This window comes from Thamnophis elegans, chromosome Z (assembly GCF_009769535.1).
Source record: "Thamnophis elegans isolate rThaEle1 chromosome Z, rThaEle1.pri, whole genome shotgun sequence".
In the NCBI taxonomy this organism is placed as follows: Eukaryota; Metazoa; Chordata; class Lepidosauria; order Squamata; family Colubridae; genus Thamnophis; species Thamnophis elegans.
Window position 1 is genome coordinate 139043245 of NC_045558.1, and position 19432 is coordinate 139062676.

Genomic DNA, 19432 nt, shown 5'->3' on the forward strand with positions numbered 1-19432 from the left:
TTTCCTAATTGATGAACTTTGGGGTGTTTTCTCCCCAACCATGACGTTAGGAGCTAATCATTCACGTTTTATAGTATTGTTTGCACCACCAAGTCAGAAACTTTGCAAAATTCCCCATGTCTTCCTCCATTGATCCTTCCAGTGGTGGAATGCTGCTGGTTTAACAATCGGTTCGGTGAGAGTGGGCTTCGTGCACATGCGCTGCCCTGAAAACGGAGCATTTAGAAGCTCAGCTGCTTACCTTCCAAGTCAGCAACGGAGGAGGTGGCGCAGTGGTTCAATGCAGCACTGCAGGCTACTTCAGCTGACTGCAGTTCTGCAGTTCGGCTGTTCAAATCTCACCGGCTCAAGGTTGACTCAGCCTTCCATCCTTCCGAGGTGGGTAATATGAGGACCCGGATTGTTGGGGGCAATATGCTGACTCTGTAAACCGCTTAGAGAGGGCTGAAGGCCCTATGAAGCGGTATATAAGTCTAACTGCTATTGCTATTGCTATTACTAAGTAAAACAGCTGGGAGGGAAATCAGCTGTGCTGTGCAATTGAGATGAGCTAGAAAGCAGGAAATGAAGGATAGGGTAGAGCAGGAGGAGGTGCAGTGTTGGGTTCCCATCAGTTCGGACTGGTTTGGCCGAACTGGTAGAGGTTTGGTAGCCTGGGATTCTGAAACCGGCAGCAATCCAGGCCTGCCACACACCCCAAACCAGTTCTCCAGGCAATGCCATAGATGCCACCATCTTGTTTTTGGGTTCTGCATATTCACAGAACAATTTTAATTGCACTGCGCATGTGCGTGCAAGGGCACACATGAGCAAACTGGCAGATGTGCCTGCTGGAACCTACCCCTGGATGGGTGGGCATGGCCAGATGATTGTTGAACCTACCTAAACTGGTCCGAACCAGCTGAATACCACCTCTGGACCCTTCCCTTTGTAAATCATTTACCAATTATAATTCTGCCAGAACAGGAGAATGAGCCATACTTTAATTTTAACTGGTGAAATAATCTGAAATGAGGCTGTACAAGCCCTGATCTCCAAATCTTCCAAAATAATAAAATACCTCAGAATCCATACCTGCTTAAAAAACTTATTAAATGTTCATGAATGACAAATTTGTTTCCCGCAAGTGCTTTGGGATCCATTTTCCCGATGTTCACTTTGCTCTACATGGGGCTGTCCTTGAAAAGTGTTCGGAGACTACAATTGGTCCAGAATGCAGCCGTGCAAGTGATATTGGGTGTACCTAGATACACCCACGTTACACCTATCCTCCGCGAGCTGCACTGGCTCCTTATCGGTCTCCAAATGCACTTCAAGGTGCTGGTCATTACCTTTAAAGCCCTACATGGCCTAGGACCCGGATATCTGCGAAACCGCCTCCTGCCACATACCTCCCAATGGCCGATAAGATCTCACAGGATGGCCCTTCTCTGGGTGCCATCGACCGGACAATGCCAGCTGGAGACCCCTCGGGGGAGGGCCTTCTCTGTAGCTGCTCCAGCCCTGTGGAACGATCTACCCGCAGAGATCCGGACCCTTCCCACTCTCTCGGCCTTCCGAAAAGCCACTAAAACTTGGCTATTCTGGCAGGCCTGGGGCGGTTGACCTCATGAATGAGGTCTAGCCCCACTTAGGCTGAGTGTATGGTGTGTTGCTTTTTAAATCTGTTCCTCTTTCCCTATTTGTTAACTTTTACCTTTTAATCTTGTACTTTGTAAGCCACTCGGAGTCCTTCGGGATTGGGCGGCATATAAATTCATTAAATTTACAAATTTTAAATTCTATAGGAGCTGTTTGGAAACAGGACCACATTTGTAATATTGAATCCAGAAAGCACTTCTCCCTGCCTTGGAGGAACCAGTGAAACTAAATAAGAATGAGTGGGAACAAAGAGATGAATAAAAAAAAGGTTATAAAGCAAAGTAGGCTCTGGACTCTCTTAATTCACCAACCATCCCTTGGGCTATATTATCCTTTTAAACACCCATAAAGTAATGGGGGGAGGAGGAGGAGGAGGAGGAGGAGGAGGTGGTGGAGGAGGAGGAGGAGGAGGAAAATTTACTATTTTTCTATACTTTTTTTACATTAATTATTATCTGAGTGGCTTTTTTCTCTCTTTCCTCTGTGGCTTACAAACTGCACTCTGATTGCCTTCAGTATATTATACTTAAATTCTCCTCCAACAGTAGCCACAAGAGGGAGGAAAAAACTCCCAACTTTTAAGTATTATTTCACCTTTAACCACAAGAGGGAGCAAAGGACCAAATTTTAAAAGAAGGGACCCAAAGGCTACAATATTGAAATGATTCTTTAAAAAAATAAGACCCGGCATAAATCTATTTTTTAAAGAAAGAATGGACCCAAATGCTACTGTATTAGAAAAACTACTTTAGGAAAAAAAAACCCAACTACGACTGCAAATAGCTACAAACGACAACTATTTAAAAAAAAAACTACATGTAAGAAAAGTTATAACCAGTGGCCAACATGGGTTTGTCAAAAACAGATCATGCTAAAACAAATCTTATTTCATTCTTTGACAAAGTGACTAAATTAGTGGACCAGCAAAATGCAGTGGATATAGTACACATGCAAAGAACAATTGCAGCAGATGTGGATATAAACAAGAAACCTTCTACCATATGTGGTAGACCTGTGCCAAAGCCAGAGAATATTGGCTTAAAATAAAGAAACGGCTAGAACAGATGATAGAACAAAAGATTGAATGGAAACCAGAACTATTTCTGTTGGGCATACTAAGTGATAAAGTGCGTAAAAAATCTTAGTCTTTTAACACTACATATATTAACTGCAACAAGAATAGTATTTGCTTTATGTATTAAATCTTGGTATATTTTATGATAAAGGACTTGGTGCCGAAAAGTTTAACTATCGCTCTCCTATACCATTTCAGACAAATGGCTGTCCAGTTTCTTCTTAAAAATCGTAAATGATGGACCACTCAAAATTTTGAAGGGCAAGCTGCCGGGAAAAGAGCAGCTGGTCGTCGCACATGTGCACGACTGAACCTGGAAGAGCAGCTGGTGATGGTATACGTTCCCATTAGGGCTGTATAGGAACTAAGTATTATTTACGACAAAAATTGATAACACTGTATAAATCTGTAAATATTAATATATTTTAAGTGATTATATGATATATTACACAATATGGAATATATTAGAGAATATAGAAATAGAGCTTATGTAAATGCTACATAAACAGAAGAATAGAATCAAGATCACGTGAAGTGCTAATACCACTTTATAAGGCGTTGGTAAGGCCACACTTGGAATACGGCATTCAGTTTTGGTCGCCACGATGTAGAAAAGATGTAGAGACTTTAGAAAGAGTGCAGAGAAGAGCAACAAAGAGGATTAGGCAACTAGAGGCTAAAACATACAATGAACAGTTGCAGAAACAGGGCATGTCTAGTTTAATGAAAAGAAGGACTAAGGGAGACATGATAGCAAACTCCCAATATCTCAGGGGTTGCCACAAAGAAGAAGGAGTCAAACTATTCTCCAAGGCACTTGAGGGCAAAACAAGAAGCAATGGGTGGAAACTAATCAAAGAGAGAAGCAACTTAGAACTGAGGAGGAATTTCCTGACAGTTAGAACAATTAATCAGTGAAACAGAAGTTTCCTCCAGAAGTTGTGAATGCCCCAATCCTGGAAGTCTTTAAGAAGATGTTGGATAGCCATTTTTCTGGAACGGTGTAGGGTTTCCTGCCTAGGAAGGGGGTTGGACTAGAAGACCCCCAAGGTCCCTTCCAACTCTGCTATGGTATTGTATTGTATGGTAATGAATGAAAATTTGTGTGTTGTGTTTTATTTCCATTTTTTCCACCAAGGGCTTGAGGGGGCTTTCATGGTGCTTTCCCGTACATCTAGATGAGCTAAAAGTAAGGGCCAAAGGGGTTTATATTGAGAAAGAAATAGATCGATGGCCTTGTTGATATAGCCCTGCGGTTGTTAAGTGGTCATGGCAGGCTGCCAAACTCTCAAATGCTGAATCTGTGCAAACCGGTAGCAACCCATCTCTGACCCATACTCCAAGTTATGGCCGTTGCAGTGCTCTGACAGGAGCACTTCAATGGCCATAACTTTGAGTATGGGTCAGAGGTGGGTTGCTACCAGTTTGCACAGATTCGGGCAAACTGGTAGAGGTATTTTGGCCTCAGTTGGCCAAACCGGCAGCGATCCAGGCTGGCCATACCCCCGAACCAGTTCCCCGGTTGGCGATGCCATTGCTGGCACATTTTCTACTAAGGTTTTCATGTTCTATGCATGTGGAGAACAGTTTTTAGTCAACTGTGCATGCGTGAAGCGCATGCAAAGCAAATCAACAGCAACACCAGCAGCAACATACCCTGGTAGGCGTCCATACATCCCATTATTCAACACCACTATAACCAGGGGTGGGTTCCTACTGGTTAACAACTGCTTCACTGAGTGCATGAACAAAACTGTTTGTATGTGGTTACCATAAAGACAGAGATGAATACTGTACATTTACAATAGAAATGTGTTGTGGTCCAGCAGGAGCCATTGGAGCTGCCACCAGACTCCGACAGCGAGGGGCCCTCTGAGTCAGTTCTGGAGGACGTGGAGGACCCTGGACAGGGTTCTGACTTGGAACAGGGTACAGATAGACTGGTTGGCCACCAGGTGGTACCTGAGCCTTGGACCAGTGGGGAGGAGATGAGGGAGAGTGATCCAGAAGCCAGCAGTGAGTTGTTCCTGGATGTATGCCATCGAAGAGCTACTAGGGGTCAGGAACAATTATGCAATTACAGGAGGTAATTGCACTCAGCTGATGGTCATTAGGCTCCTCTCCAGACTATAAAAAGGCTATTTGTGCACATGCCCTCTTTGCAGGAGTCAACACAGAATCGAATGTCGGAGAACTTTGTATGAGCTTGGCAGGCTGGATTGCTGCCAAGCCTTATCTGTGTTTATTGCTACCCAAGCTTGTCTGTGCTGGGTTGCTGCCAAGGACCTGTTTGTCTGTTAATTAAATGCTGTAATTTATCTCTGGCTCCGTGTGTGCTTTGGTGTGGAACAAGTGGGGTCACAACAGAAATGTATTTATAATTGCTATTAAGAAGATTGGAAGAGTCTTTTTTGTAATCTTCCTTTTGTTTTCTTTCCCTTTGTTTTCTTCTCATGCTTGCTTCATGTTAATATGATCCAAACTATATTACCCAAATATTAAGATCATAATTTATACTTACAAAACAACAGATATCTTAGGACGATGAGCCATTCTCTTCATGAAATAGTAATCAGAATTAAGAAATATCTACTTTATTAAGAGTGAAGTCACTCATTGTACAGTGAAAGGTTGTTTTTTTTTAAATTTTATTTTCCACTTCTGTTCATAAAAATTTATCACACACATTGGTGTCTTCCAAGAATATGCAGTTATGGTAATGTTGGCAGAGCTACTAAGCAAGTTATGTCCTTAGAAGACTATTGCAAATCCAATTGCACATCAGAAATACATATACCCAAAATGTAATAGTCAGATATGCTTTTTCTTTACAAGTTGCTCTTTGCTGTTAAGCTCAGGCCTCAACAGAATAATGTAGCATTTGGGGAAAAATATACATCCCAATAACCCAGCACTGGAAGTTAAGATGGAGAAGATCTCCACAGCTACCATATACTTTCCTTTGGTGCTCAAATAGGTGGGAACAAAAGACAACCAAACACTGCAAAACACCAGCATGCTGAAAGTGATGAACTTGGCTTCATTGAATGTGTCGGGCAGGTTCCTTGCCAGGAAAGCCACCATGAAGCTGACCAGAGACAGAAACCCCATGTAACCCAAGACAAGATAAAACATCACAACAGACCCTTCGTTACATTCTGCTATGATCTCTTCAGTCATTGATCGCATGTTAAGTTCTGGAAAGGAAGGAGAACTGATCATCCATGCCAGACAAATGCCTGCTTGAATGAAGGACGCAGAAAAAACAATTAAGAAGGACAGTCTTTTGCCCAACCGTTTTCTCATGCCAGACCCTGGTTTGATGACCATGAATGCAGCAATGACCATGATGGTTTTGGCCAACACAGAAGAAATGGCCACAGAGAAGATAATGCCAAAGACTGATTGTCGGAGGAAGCAAATTACTTTGAGAGGTTTTCCAATGAAAAGAAAAGAGTTGAGGAAGCAAAGCAGAAGGGAGATGAGGAGAGTGTAGGTGAGGTCCTTGTTGTTCGCTTTGACAATAGGCGTGTCTTTATACTTGATAAATATTCCAAGAGTGAACATGGTAATGATCGAAAATAAAACAGCAACCACAACTAAACTGATCCCTAAAGGTTCTTCAAAAGTTAGAAACGTTATGTTTTTGAGGATGCATTGAACTTTGTCCTTACTTGGATATTGATCTTCTGGACATTCAGAACAGGCAATCGTATCTGCAAATAAGAGAGAAGCCATGAAGTATGGAATCTAATCATCATGATTCAATAGCAATAGCAGTTAGACATATATCACTTCATGGGGCTTTCAGCTCTCTCTAAGTGGTTTACCCACAGTCTGGGTCCTCATTTCACCCACCTCAGAAGGATGGAAGGCTGAGTCAACCTTGAGCCGGTGAGATTAGAACCGCTGAACTGCAGATAACAGTCAGCTGAGGTGGCCTGCAGTACTACACCCTTACCACTGCGCCACCTCGGCTCTTCTCAAGTAACACCAACTGAAATATATAATCTCTATTAGATCTTTTTTTGAACTTGGCCACTTTAAGAAGTCTACACTTCAACACTTAGAATTTCTGGCTGAAGAATTCTTGGAGCTAGGTCCACACCTCTTAAAGTGGCTGTTTGAAAAGGACAGGATTAGATCATTAGAGGAGATCTAAACATAATTTATTGAGGGAAGAATCTTGTCTGTAAGTGATGGTCGCAGTCAGGAAGCACCATTTTAGAAATATAGCTTTAACAATGGGAGTGTTTTTTATGTTTAATGAATATTCCAAGTGTGAATATAGAAGTGATTGAAAATAAAACAGCAGCCACAACTAAACTGACCCCTAATGGTGCTTCATAAGTTAGAAATGTTATGGTTTTTGAGATGCATTGAACTTTGTCCTTGCTTGGATATTGGTCTTCTGGACATTCAGAACAGGCTATTGTGTCTGCAAAAAAACCAGAGTGTATGAAGCATGGAATCTAAATATTATATTGTATTGTATTATATCGTATCATATGATATGATATCATAATATTATATTATAATTCATTTTCTGGCTGGGGAATTCTAGGAGGTGAGGTACTCACTTCTGAAAATGGCTAAGTTTGGGGGCGGGGGAATCATCAGAAGAGATCCCATGGGGCTGCACAGAGAGAAGGCATGGAGCAGAAGGCAGGCAATTCTGATGCACCACGCAGGATTCAGGCAAGGTGTGAGACATGAAGATGAGCCTCCTGCGGCTGTCCGCAGCTCTTGCCATTGATGCTTAGCTTTCCCACAGCCATGGGTCACCTGCCACCCCTAAGCTGAATGAGTGCTGGGATCCTTTAGAGGAAAAAAGATTGTAGGAGCAAGACCCAGTTCCAGGGCCTCTATCTTTTCATTCATTTTAGGAATTATGTGAAAGTTTTTCACTCTGGTATTACACAATTTCATGATTAATCTTCCAATTTCCCAGTTGAAATCTAATGTCAATTGAAGCGGCATTAGAATAAACAAAGCAAGCAAATCAACTACATATGTCAAAGAAGTAGTAGTAGTAGTAATTCTCTATTTGGTCAATTTTGCAATGAAAATATAATATTATCACAGTGCAGTGTATATAATAAAGTGGAGTAAAATAGATGATAATTTACCAGACATGTTTGACATCTTCCCATCAGAACATGGATCGCAATCATAGCAGCAAAATTTTTCTCCTTCTTTCTTTTTCTTCTGGTAGCCAGCAGGACATGGATCATTACACACTGAACGGGGCAAGACCTGTGGATAAACCAGGATGGAATTCAGGACTGAAAACTTGAGTAATACTGGACAGTTATCCTCTAATCCGCCTGCACAAATAGAGGAGCAGAGGCAGTGGTGGGATTCAAAATAATTTAACAACCGGTCCTCTGCCCTGATGACCAGCTGGATAGGCATGGCTTGGGGGTCTTGTGACTGGGGGTGTGTGGCCAACTCAAGGTCACTCAGGTTGATGGGTGTTTTGCCTTAGCTGTTACAATGGAATAAGGGTGAACTGGAGAGGCAGTTTCTGTAAGCAGGACAGTAAAGATTAGGCTAGAAACAACACCAGAATGTTTCTTTCCTGCCTTCCTTACAGGATTAACCCTGTAAAGTGGGGAAGAAACAAAAGGAGATTTCTTCCAACAACCGGTTCTCCGAACTGCTTAGAAAGTTACCAAGCTGTTCTCCCGAATAGGTGTGAACTGGCTGAATCCCACCACTGAGCAGAGGTCAAGGATCATGAGATTTCCACATGGAAATCTCCAAGATAATTCCTAAATAGCAATAGCAATAGCAGTTAGACTTATATACCGCTTCATAGGGCTTTCAGCCCTCTCTAAGCGGTTTACAGAGTCAGCATATCACCCCCACAGTCTGGGTCCTCATTTCACCCACCTCAGAAGGATGGAAGGCTGAGTCAACCTTGAGCCGGTGAGATTTGAACCGCTGAACTGTAGATAGCAGTCAGCTGAAGTGGCCTGCAGTACTGCACCCTAAACACTGCGCCACCTGGAGATGTTGAGTACCCAAGCCATTTCCTCCCTTGCCCTCTCTGGATTACCATATTTTTTGGACTATAAGGTGCTCCAGACTATAAGACACACCTAGCTTTTGGGGAGGAAAACAGGGGGGGGATCTGCCTCTGCCTCCTGGCATCCATCTGGTATTCATCTTCCCTGTTTGCCGCCATGGGTTTGGTGCCACCCATTCGGCACGGCCTGTTCGGTACCATCACTGCCACCGGTTTGTGGTGGCCCATTCGGTGTGACGCGTTTGGTGTGGCCCATTTGCCACCACCCATTTGGCACAACCCAACTCACCACCGCCTGTTCAGTGCAGCTCATTTGACACCCACTCTGCCGCCCATTTGGCACGGCTCATTCGCTGCCGCCACTGTGACCCCTTCTAGAACAGCTGATTGGTGCAGTAACCCCCCCTCCCCTGCCCCAATATGTGGAGTATAAGATGCACAGAAATTTCCACCTATTTTTTTTGGGGGGGGGGGGTGGAAAGTGTGTCTTATGTTCCGAAAAATACAGTAACAATAATAAAGGGGATTTTGTTTTAAAACCATGCATGAAGTAAGACTTAATACTCAGCTTAGTAAAAGCAGATCACAAATGAGAAATCACCACCTTAAATGTGCCTCTGAGCACCAGCTCCAGGGATTAAATTTTCGAATTATCCTTCTACTCTTTCTATTTAGGGTAGAAGGGCAGAATATCAGCTGCCACCTTATACTTGCTGTGCTTTGCTGTCATCAGAGGTGGGTTCCTACCAGTTCGCACCTATTTGGTAGAACCGGTTCGTCAAATCTACCAAACCGGTTAGAAGAGGTTCCACCAGTGGAGCTGGAAAGCAGGCCACACCTACAGAAGAGGTTCCAAAAAATTTTGAAACCCACCACTGGTCCTTGGATATGATTATTCTACACTATCATGCTCATATTTATAAAACTCAGTGCCTCTGTGAAAAGTAAGGATGACTACTGCGTTTGTGGTGCAATCAGAACATTGCGTGTGTTGAAGTTGTTTTAACACAAACCAAAGATGCCTTTTAAAAAACAAGTTTACATCATATTCTTATGCATGCCAGTGCTGTGTGTGAGGTAATTTAAGGTGGTTCTGACAAGTGTTGTCGACATCTTCATATCCGGTCACATGGGTGGCAAGCCACTCCCATCCGGTCACATGGGCAGCAAGCCACTCCCACAAAGGAGGCTACACCCACAGAGTAGGTTCAAACAATTTTTGAAACCCACCACTGGCTGTCATGCAGTCACAGTGCCATGTGGGATGGTGGGATGATGAGGGGATGCTTGGGGAATTGACAGTAGAACAACAACTAATCATCTTTGTTGCTCTTCTCTGCACTCTTTCTAGAGTGAACTGTTGTAAGATGAGGACTACTTATACTTTGAATACAGGTTGCTAACTATGACCTGATTAAAGGGTCAGAAAGCAGGCTGCACAATCAAAGTCATCTCTGACCCCCAAATCCAAAATAATAAAATAGCTCTAAACCATACCCTCTTAAAATATTTGGGCCACACCATTAAATGTTCCTGAATTACAAATTTGTTCCCTTTGTAGGCTGTGGGATCCATCTTTCCAATTTTAACTTTACAGTATGAATTGTTTGGAAACATGACCACATTTACAATAGCAAATCCAGAAAGCACTTCTCCATGATGGTTGATGGACACCGTTTCTCCAAGGGAATTATTGAATGAAAGGCCTTGAAGGAACTGGTGAAGCTAAATAAAAAACAAAAGGGAATAAATGAGATAAAAATCAAGATTTTCTGAAATGTATGTCTATAAAAATGAAAATCGATTACTTAACATCCCAGGAGGCCTCCTTTAAAAAGGAAATGACTGTGAAGTGGAAGTGGTGGACATATGGCAAAATAATATATTTTATTCAAGGGGAACCCACTGTCAGGGTTCCAAATAGCATCCAAAATTAAATCAGAGTCCAAGGCAATGTATTGCTCAAAGTTCCTATTTATTAAGAGAGCCATGTTGGCACATCTGGAAAAATCTAAATCTGAAAGCTTCCTTGTTTTCCCCACCCAGTTGAAAGTTCAAGATCTTGCCCCCACACCCACAAGTCTATCACATGACCCAATCTTCCACTGCCATGCTGGCAGTTCCACCCATCCCATTTTGGTCAGGTGCAGAGGTTCAAAGACAAAGGATGACCTTGGCTTCCTAGAAAGAATGTTGTTATGGCTACATATAATCTAACTCCATACAATCCCCTCTCCCATTTTCCCACAATAGAAAATGCATAGTAAAATAATAGAAAGTGTGGCAGGCCTCAGATCCAAAATAAAAGATGGCTGCAAGGGAGGATTTACAGTCACAGATATTATCTGGCTTGGAGAGGCTGACAGGCTGCTATCTGCAAAACTTGGCAAGGAGTCTCAGAGAGTCACGAACCAATGAAGTGAACTAATTGTCTCCTGCAAACCCCCCTCCCCTTTCGCTCCTGCTTTATTTCCTCTGAAAGGGGCCGTTCACCATCCACCTGTGGCCCTACTCCCAAGTCGACCCCTGTTTTTTAGCTGTTCCCTCCCTCTGGCAACTCTGTGCATGCGCATACTGGGAACAGGCTCCAGCTATTCGTCTGCCTCACTGATGTCTGACTCTGAAGGCAGCTAATGACTGGCATATGGCTCTGGCCCCCTCTCTGCCTCTGACACAGAGCCCTTATCAGAGCCTTCCCCAGACTCCAGGACTGGCCCTTGTTCCTCCTCACTATCCAAATCTGCTGCCAGCTCTGCTGGCCACTGGCAGGCCACAACAGCGGCATCACAGCAGCATCACCTGACATATCAAGACTCTTTCCCCCTTTGCTAAACTGAGTGGGGGCGGGACCAGCACATGATGCATCCAGCCCTTGGTCGGGAGTTTGACAACCCTGCTTTAGAAGGTACTTGTTAGATACTTGCTACAGTTATAATGATTTCCACCAAGGTCCTCTGTTCTGGCAGGAACAGACATTTAATCTCATTGGTTGAAGGGTCTGACAGCACCCTATAAAAGGGCTGCTGTCAGACTCGACCTTTGCTGGATTGTACATAGTTGCTATTGAGTTAATAAAGAGTTGTTGCTGCCATTAGCCTGTGTGTGCCTTTCCATTACCCAATCTAACAGTACTAATCTGCTCCTGTGCAATGAAGGTGTTCGATTCACAGATTGTTACCTTCCAGATGCCTTGATCTTGAAGTTTGACCCTTGAGCTCCCTGCTACTCTTCTGTGTTTAGACTTAATCATGCCATGAAAAGCATGTGCTACAGCATGGACTGCATTGTAGATGCTGTAGCTGTGGCCAGTCATTTCAAATAAGTTCCAGGGAAGGTGATTTAGCTCTTCCTTCCCAGTACATGCCTCATCATTTCCCACTGGTTTATTACTCCCTGAAAAGAAGCAATCAAACCCTTGTTCCCAGAATTCTTTCAACAAACTATCTCGTTGCGTCTGGAATGGTTTGGTGGTCCTGAGGAAATCCTTGAACCTCGGCAGTTCCTTGGAATGAATAGCAAAGGAAATGGCTCCATCAAAGACCTGCAGATCTGAGGGGCGGTGAAGACTTGTTAACACGACATCCATCTGAGCTGTTAGAATCCACATCTTCCCACGGCTGATGTCGATATATTTCATGAAGGTAAACAGAAGGATTGCTGTGAGACATTCTCCGTAGAAGACAAAGGTGTTCACAATGAGGTGGTTCAAATAAAATTGTATCCTATAGACAATATCACCTTCAAACATAAAGAAAAGGGCTTGTTTGGGAAACCTCTCCACAAAAGCAGCGCAGATCCTGTTCTCAGAAAGAAGCGGATCCAGAGCTTCAAGGAAATTGTCCCCGCTGTTGTCATCCAGAATTAAGAGGCCAACCCACGTCCATCCAAAATGTTTCAGCAAATGGATGATCCCCACAACCTGAAGACTTTCGTTGGGAGCCATGTGGTAAAAGGGAGCAGCCATCTTTGTCCCATGTTTCTCATTGGGAGCAAAGGAGCCATAGGCAAGCTGGAATAACAGGTGCATTTGATTGGTTTGAGTTGGAATGTCATGCCTCAGTTGAGAAAAGGATGCAGGTTGACTTTGACTTACAACAGTTTGTAAAACAATTTATGTAAGGGTTCCAAATAGCATCCAAAAATAAATCAGAGTCCAAGGCAAAGTATTGCTCAAAGTTACAATTTATTAAGAGAGACACGTTGGCACATCTGGGAAGACCCGAATCTGAAAACTTCCCAATTTTCCCCACCCAGTTGAAAGTTCAAGATCTTGACCCCCACACCCATAAGTCCATCACATGGTCCAATCTCCCACTGCCATCCTGTCAGCTTCTACCCATCCAGTTTGTTCTGACCCCCCCCTCTTCCTACACCAAACCACGCCGAGACAAAGATACTTCAAGGATTTATTAACATACAGACTAGACCTTGGCAGCAATCCAGCACAGACTAACCTTAGCAGCAATCCAGCCTGCCTAGCTAGCCATGATAGCTTTTCCAGCTCTAGTGAATACGTTGATTCCTGCGACGAGAGTGTGAAAAGTCATTTCTTTTATAGTCTTGAGAGGAGCCTAATTACAGTTGAGTTCAATTATCTCCTGTAACTGCGTAACTGTTTTTTATGCCTATTAGCCCTCCGTTGCCATTGCATCCAGGACCAACTCCCTTGTCTCTCCCCCATTGCTCCAATGCATGATGTCAGGATCATGCTCCCTTGTCTCCTCCCCACTGTTCCAAGGCTCAGGCGCCTCCTGATGGCCAAGCAGCCTCTCTGTGCCCTGCTCAGAGTTGGAACCCTGTCCAGGGTCCTCCACATCCTCCAGAGCTGACTCATAGGGCCCCTCACTGTCAGAGTCTGGTGGCAGCTCCAACGGCTCCTGCGGGGCCACAACACAGTTCTGGTCAGGTGAAGAGGTGCAAAAACAAAGGATGACCTTGGCTTTCTAGAATTTATTTTGTTTTGGCTACATATCATCTAATTCTATACAATTCCCCCCTCCCATTTTCCCATAATAGAAAATGCATAGTAGAATAATAGAAAGGGTGGCAGGCCTGAGATCCACAAGGAAATATGGGTGTAGGCCTGACAGTTCATTTAAGAACTGTTCAAAGTTACAACGGCACTGAAAAAAGTAACTTAGGGCCACTTTCCAAACTTACAAATTTTGCAGCATCCCTAGGGTCATGTGCACTGGTGGGTTCCGGATCCCATTGAGACCAGTACAGTGCAACGGGAACCGGCGTCCACCACATGAATGCACACAGCATGCGCACATGCATCCTTACCGCCTGTGACTTTCCGCAATGCCTCTGCGATGCTCCAGCTGCATCGTGCAGGCGCCGTATGCTCCATGAGCATGTGCGGATGCACCAAAGAGATCAAATACAGGTAGGGGTGGGTGGGCAGGTGGCCCTCCAGAGCACTGTATCGGAATGGTACCTGGTGCTCCTGTCAGGTGCTGGTACACCCATCATGTGGCGTACCGTGTGCAACCCAGCACTGGTCATGTGATCAAAATTCAAATGCTTGGCAACTGATTCCTATTCATGACAGTTGCAGTATCCCAGGGTCATGTGATCACCTTTTGTGACCTTCTGACAAGCAAAGTCCATGGGGAAGCCAGACTCACCTAACAACCTTGGTAATATTGTGGCCCGCCAGTGGAGCTGGCGGCAGATTCGGACAGTGAGGAGGTTGGGGAGGAAGATGGGCCAGTCCTGGAGTCTGGGGAAGGCTCTGATGAGGGCTCTGCATTGGAGGCGGAGAGGCAGCCAGGGCCGTATGCCAGTTATCAGCTGCCTTTGGAGCTGGACAGCAGTGGGGCAGAAGAACAGCTGGAGCCTGTTTCTAATGTGCACATGCACAGACCTTCCCGGAGAAAGGAACAGCTAAGGAACAAGGGCTGACTCGGGAGTAAGGGCACAGGCGGATGATGAATGACCCCTCCCAGAAGGAATAAAGAGGAGCAAAAGGGGAGGGGAGTTTGCAGGAGACAACTTGTTCGTTTCATTAGTGTGAAGATTTGTTTGTGACTCTCAGAGACTCCTTGCCAAGTATTTTCTTGTACAGCGTTGCATATTTGGAAGATATCAGCCTGGCAGCTCTCCAAGCCTGATAAGGTCTATGGCTGTAAATTCACCCTTAAAGGACTGTTTGCCGCAACTTTGCTGGATGTGAATGAGAGGAATTCACATTGGCTTAATAAAAGGGGTTTTTGTCAGGACAAGGAGTCATCTTTGTGATTTTGTGAAGCCTAGGTCAGAACAGTTACTAAATTTGCAACTGAAGTGATTCACTTAAGAAATGTGGGAAGAAAGGTCGTAAAATGGGACAAAATTCACCTATCTCACTTAGCAATGAAAATTTTGTGCTCAATTGTGGTCGTAAGTCGAGGACTACCTGTATTTTGTTAAAGATCATGCAGATATGTACAGTTTCTCCAAACCCTTTCTTGTTTGGGTTTCCATTCTCAAATCTAAATTAACTAAACCTTTAACTGTTATTATTGCTAGGCATTAACTTCTAAATAGCAATAGCACTTAGACTTATGTACCGCTTCACAGTTGTTTACAGTCCTCTCTTAGCAGTTTACAAAGTCAGCATATTGCTCCAACAATCTGGGCCCTCATTTTACTGACCTCGGAAGGATGAGTCAACCTTGAGCCTGGTGAGATTTGAACTGCCAAATTGCAGTCAGCCGGCAGTCAGCAGTCAGCAGAAGTAGCCTGCAGTACTGCACTCTAACCACCACACGACTGTGGTTCATAAATAAATGGGACACTATGTTATTTCTTTCTTTCTTTGTTAGTTTCATACGCTGCCCTTTCTTCAAACACCGAAAATAATCTACACAGGACTCTAAACAACATCAAAGTTTTCGTTGAGAGAAGCTGATGGACACAGTCCCCCATTAGCTTCCATGGATCAGAATTAATTTATACCCAGACCACCACCTGACATTCTCGGCTTCTGCAATGTATTGGAGTAGATACGAGTTAACTCCAGTTCTCAGATTTCATCTGGCTTTTTTGATACATCATTACAACATAATCTAACCTCTACTTGATAAACGTTTCCCATTCCCTTTCATGAGAAGAGTCCTCCGCTCCTCTGCTCACAACAGAATACATTATGCCACCAGGTTTGAAATGTTGGGCTTGGACCACCTAGAACTGCGCCGCCTATGATCTGACCTAAGTGTAGTACACAAAATTGTCTGCTACAACATCCTAGCTGTCAATGGCTTCTTCAGCTTCAACCTCAATAATACACGGGCAAACAATCGATACAAACTCAAGGTAAACCGCTCCAAACTCGATTGGAGAAAATATGACTTCAGCATCAGTGTAGAAAAATGCCTGGAATGCTCTACCTGATTCCGTTGTTACATCCTCAAATACCCACAGCTTCAACCTTAAACTGTCTACTGTGAGCCTCACCCCATTCCTAAGAGGTCCATAAAGGGAGGCGTGCATAAGCGCACCATCGTGCCTACCCATTCCCCATTCACTTGTACTCATTTCCTTTGTTCATGTCCATGTTTATACTTATACCTGTTATCTAGTACATGTTTTACAAATTAAATAAATTAAATATATAAATTTTGCCCTATGGATGCGTTTTCATACACGTCAATACATACTGTATCTTACCTGGGGGATTTTATAAAGACTTATGAGATCTGACATGAAGAATGAGATATCAGCACCAAATCCTCCAATGATGGCTACAACCAGGTTTTCCTTCATATGACATCTGTAGTTGACAGCCAACTGATCGGATCGGAAGAGCAGCTCCAAAGTGGAACGGTAAGTCAGCCGGGCATCAAAATAGTTGTCACAGATGAAAAATCCCAAAGTAATGTTAGACCCAAGTAATCTTGGGCTTGAGTTAATTTCTTTCACCCCAAATGCCAAGCTCAGGGAATGCTGGTACAACTTTAAAATGGCTCTGGCAACACAAATGAAATACGGTGAAATGCAATGAAAGAGAGAGCATTGAGGCAAGAAGGATCTATTGAGTGAAGCAACAAAATAAGCACAACTTGCCAATTGTAGTAGGCATCAGATCAGAGATGGGTTCCTACCAGTTCGCACCTATTCGATAGAACCGGTTCGTCAAATCTACCAAACCGGTTAGAAGAGGTTCCACTAGTGGACCCGGAAAGCAGGCCACACCTACAGAAGAGGTTCCAAAATTTTTTGAAACCCACCACTGACACACACACACACACACACACACACACACAGACTGACAGAGAGAGAGAGAAAGAAAAAGAAAGGAAGAAAGAAAGAAAGAAAGAAAGAAAGAAGAAAACGAGTGAGAGAGAGATGAAAGAAAAAAGGGACAGAGAAACAAAAGAAAGAAGAGAGAGAGAGAGAGAGAGAGAGAGAAAGAAAGAAAGAAAGAAAGAAAGAAAGAAAGAAAGAAAGAAAGAAAGAAAGAAAGAAAGAAAGAAAGGAAACACATGGCTGGCAATCCACTCCCACCAGGTCACATGGCCGGCAAGCCACCCCCACAAAAGAGGACACACCCATAGAGTAGGTTCCAAAAAATTTTGAAACCCACCACTGCATCAGATATAAAAACAACAAAGAACACTGGATACCTATACAATTAGCACCGGAGCCAAGGCTGTGTGCTCTCTACACTTCTCTTCTCTCTATACACCAATGACTGCATCTTAAAACATCCCTCTGTTAAAATATTGACGTTTGCAGACGATACAACAGTGATTGGTCTCATTCGAGACAATGATCTGCCTACAGATGGGAGGTTGAACAACTAGTTTTGTGGTGCAACCCAAACAGTCTTGAACTAAGTATGCTCAAAATCATAGAAATGGTGGTAGATTTTGGGAAAACCCCTCCTATACTACCACCTCTTACAATACTAGACACCAGAGTATCAACAGTAGAGACCTTCAAGTTTCGAGATTCTATCCTATCTCAAGACTTAAAATGGACACCTAACATCAAAAATGTCATCAAAAAGCTATGAAAATATCTACAGACCCCTCACATCCTGGGCATAAATTGTTTCAACTCCTTCCCTCAAAACAGCTCTATAGGGCACTCCACACCAAGACAACTAGACACAAGAACAGTTTTTCCCCGAATGCCATCACTCTGCTTAACAACTAAGTTCCACAACACTATTAATAATTTACTAAGAATGTATTACTATTCTTCTTCTCTTCCTTCCTAGTATCTATTTCTCCCCACTTATGACTATAACCATGTTGCTTGTATCTTTTAATTTATATTGTTTTTATTTGTTTCCTAGTACAATTTGATAGCTTATTAGTAACCGTGACTATCACAAAGTGTTGTATCTTTTTATTCTTGAGGAATGTATTTTATTCTCCTTATGTACACTGAGAGCATATGCACCAAGGACAAATTCCTTATGTGTCCAATCAAACTTGGCTGTTAGGGATATAATCTAACGGTTGGGTTGGCAATATATAAATCATAACAATGCTATACCTGTTTCTTTAAATCATACTGTAAAATGTGATTGGTTGCTGTTTTGTCAATCTGCCATAAGAGGGAGCTAGAATGACTGTTAGCTCTCTGTTTGTTAGATGCTGGTCTGGTCTGATCTGAGTGTTTTGGAAGCTGGCTGTTAGAAAGTCCCGTGAACTATTGTAAGTTTTGCAACTGCTAACGAACTTTGAGTACCAGACTGTTTGTATGAGTATGGACTATGTTATTTGGATTATCCCTTAACTGAAAGACCTTGATGACTGACTGTCTTATCCGTGTATGACTTGGACTGTTTGATGGACTCTGATACCCCTATTTCCATGAAAGTAAAAGCCTATTTGAACTGCAGTGTCTCTGTATGCTGGTTTGTGTGTTCTCTAACACAACTCTCACAACGCTTCTCTGAACGCACTCGCTCTCCCAGCAGGGAGCTTACTTAACATTGGCCAATAAAGAATCCTATTCTATTCTCTGTAGTACTTGCAACATTATCTGAAGCGCATATAAGGTTTCCAGTAATTTTATGCAACATCTGATTCAACAGCTAGCTAGTCATTATCATGTCCCAAAACCACACACAACAGATCTAACGTTCTGGACCATATTCATGAAAAGAACTAATTATTCTACTATTGTATAAGATTTTATTATTTAGTCAATCTATCCACAAAAATATATACAACCATTACAATGGAATCCTTAACATTCCAAAAAGACTCTGTGATGGTCTGGCTGAAACATTGTCTATGCTTCAGAAACCCTGATCGATCTATCGATCTATCGATCTATCGATCTATCGATCTATCGATCGATCGATCGATCGATCTATCGATCTATCTATCTATCTATCTATCTATCTATCTATCTATCTATCTATCTATCTATCTATCTATCTATATATATATATATATATATATATATATATCATCTATCTATCTATCTATCTATCTATCTATCTATCTATCTATCTATCTATCTATCTATCTATCTATCTATCTATTTATCTAAATGGTTCTGTGGGTGTGTTTGTGTGTGCGTGTTCCAGCATAACTCTGGACCACCTGGGCCACTGAAATGAAAAGGAATGAATTATATCTACAATGTCAAATCACAGTACTTTTGACAGTGATAGTGTGGATTCAAGTTTTGGATTCAAATTCATGAGTATGTGTGTCTGTGTGTCTGCGTCTCTGTGT

General features: G+C 42.9%; 1 protein-coding gene across 1 annotated transcript; it reads right to left on the bottom strand.

The window, feature by feature from the left end:
* Positions 1 to 5527: 5527 nt before the first annotated feature.
* On the bottom strand, positions 5528 to 12690 carry LOC116522033 (vomeronasal type-2 receptor 26-like). The gene is made up of 4 exons (XM_032236618.1): positions 11926 to 12690; positions 10245 to 10472; positions 7846 to 7972; positions 5528 to 6432 (listed from the first exon to the last, which is right to left on the bottom strand). Exons 1-4 carry the CDS (start codon positions 12688 to 12690, stop codon positions 5528 to 5530), a joined length of 2025 nt encoding a protein of 674 aa, XP_032092509.1.
* Between the last annotated feature and the right edge of the window lie 6742 nt (positions 12691 to 19432).

What these genes read in the sequence shown, in the direction of transcription:
- LOC116522033 (XM_032236618.1), bottom strand. Translation starts at nt 12,690, where the DNA reads ATGGCTCCCAACGAAAGTCTTCAGGTTGTGGGGATCATCCATTTGCTG. An exon ending in GGCCCAAATATTTTAAGAGG is followed by an intron (nt 7,973 to 10,244) that starts GTATGGTTTAGA and finishes GTTTATCCACAG; the next exon opens with GTCTTGCCCCGTTCAGTGTG. An exon ending in GAAGATGTCAAACATGTCTG is followed by an intron (nt 6,433 to 7,845) that starts GTAAATTATCAT and finishes TCTTATTTGCAG; the next exon opens with ATACGATTGCCTGTTCTGAA.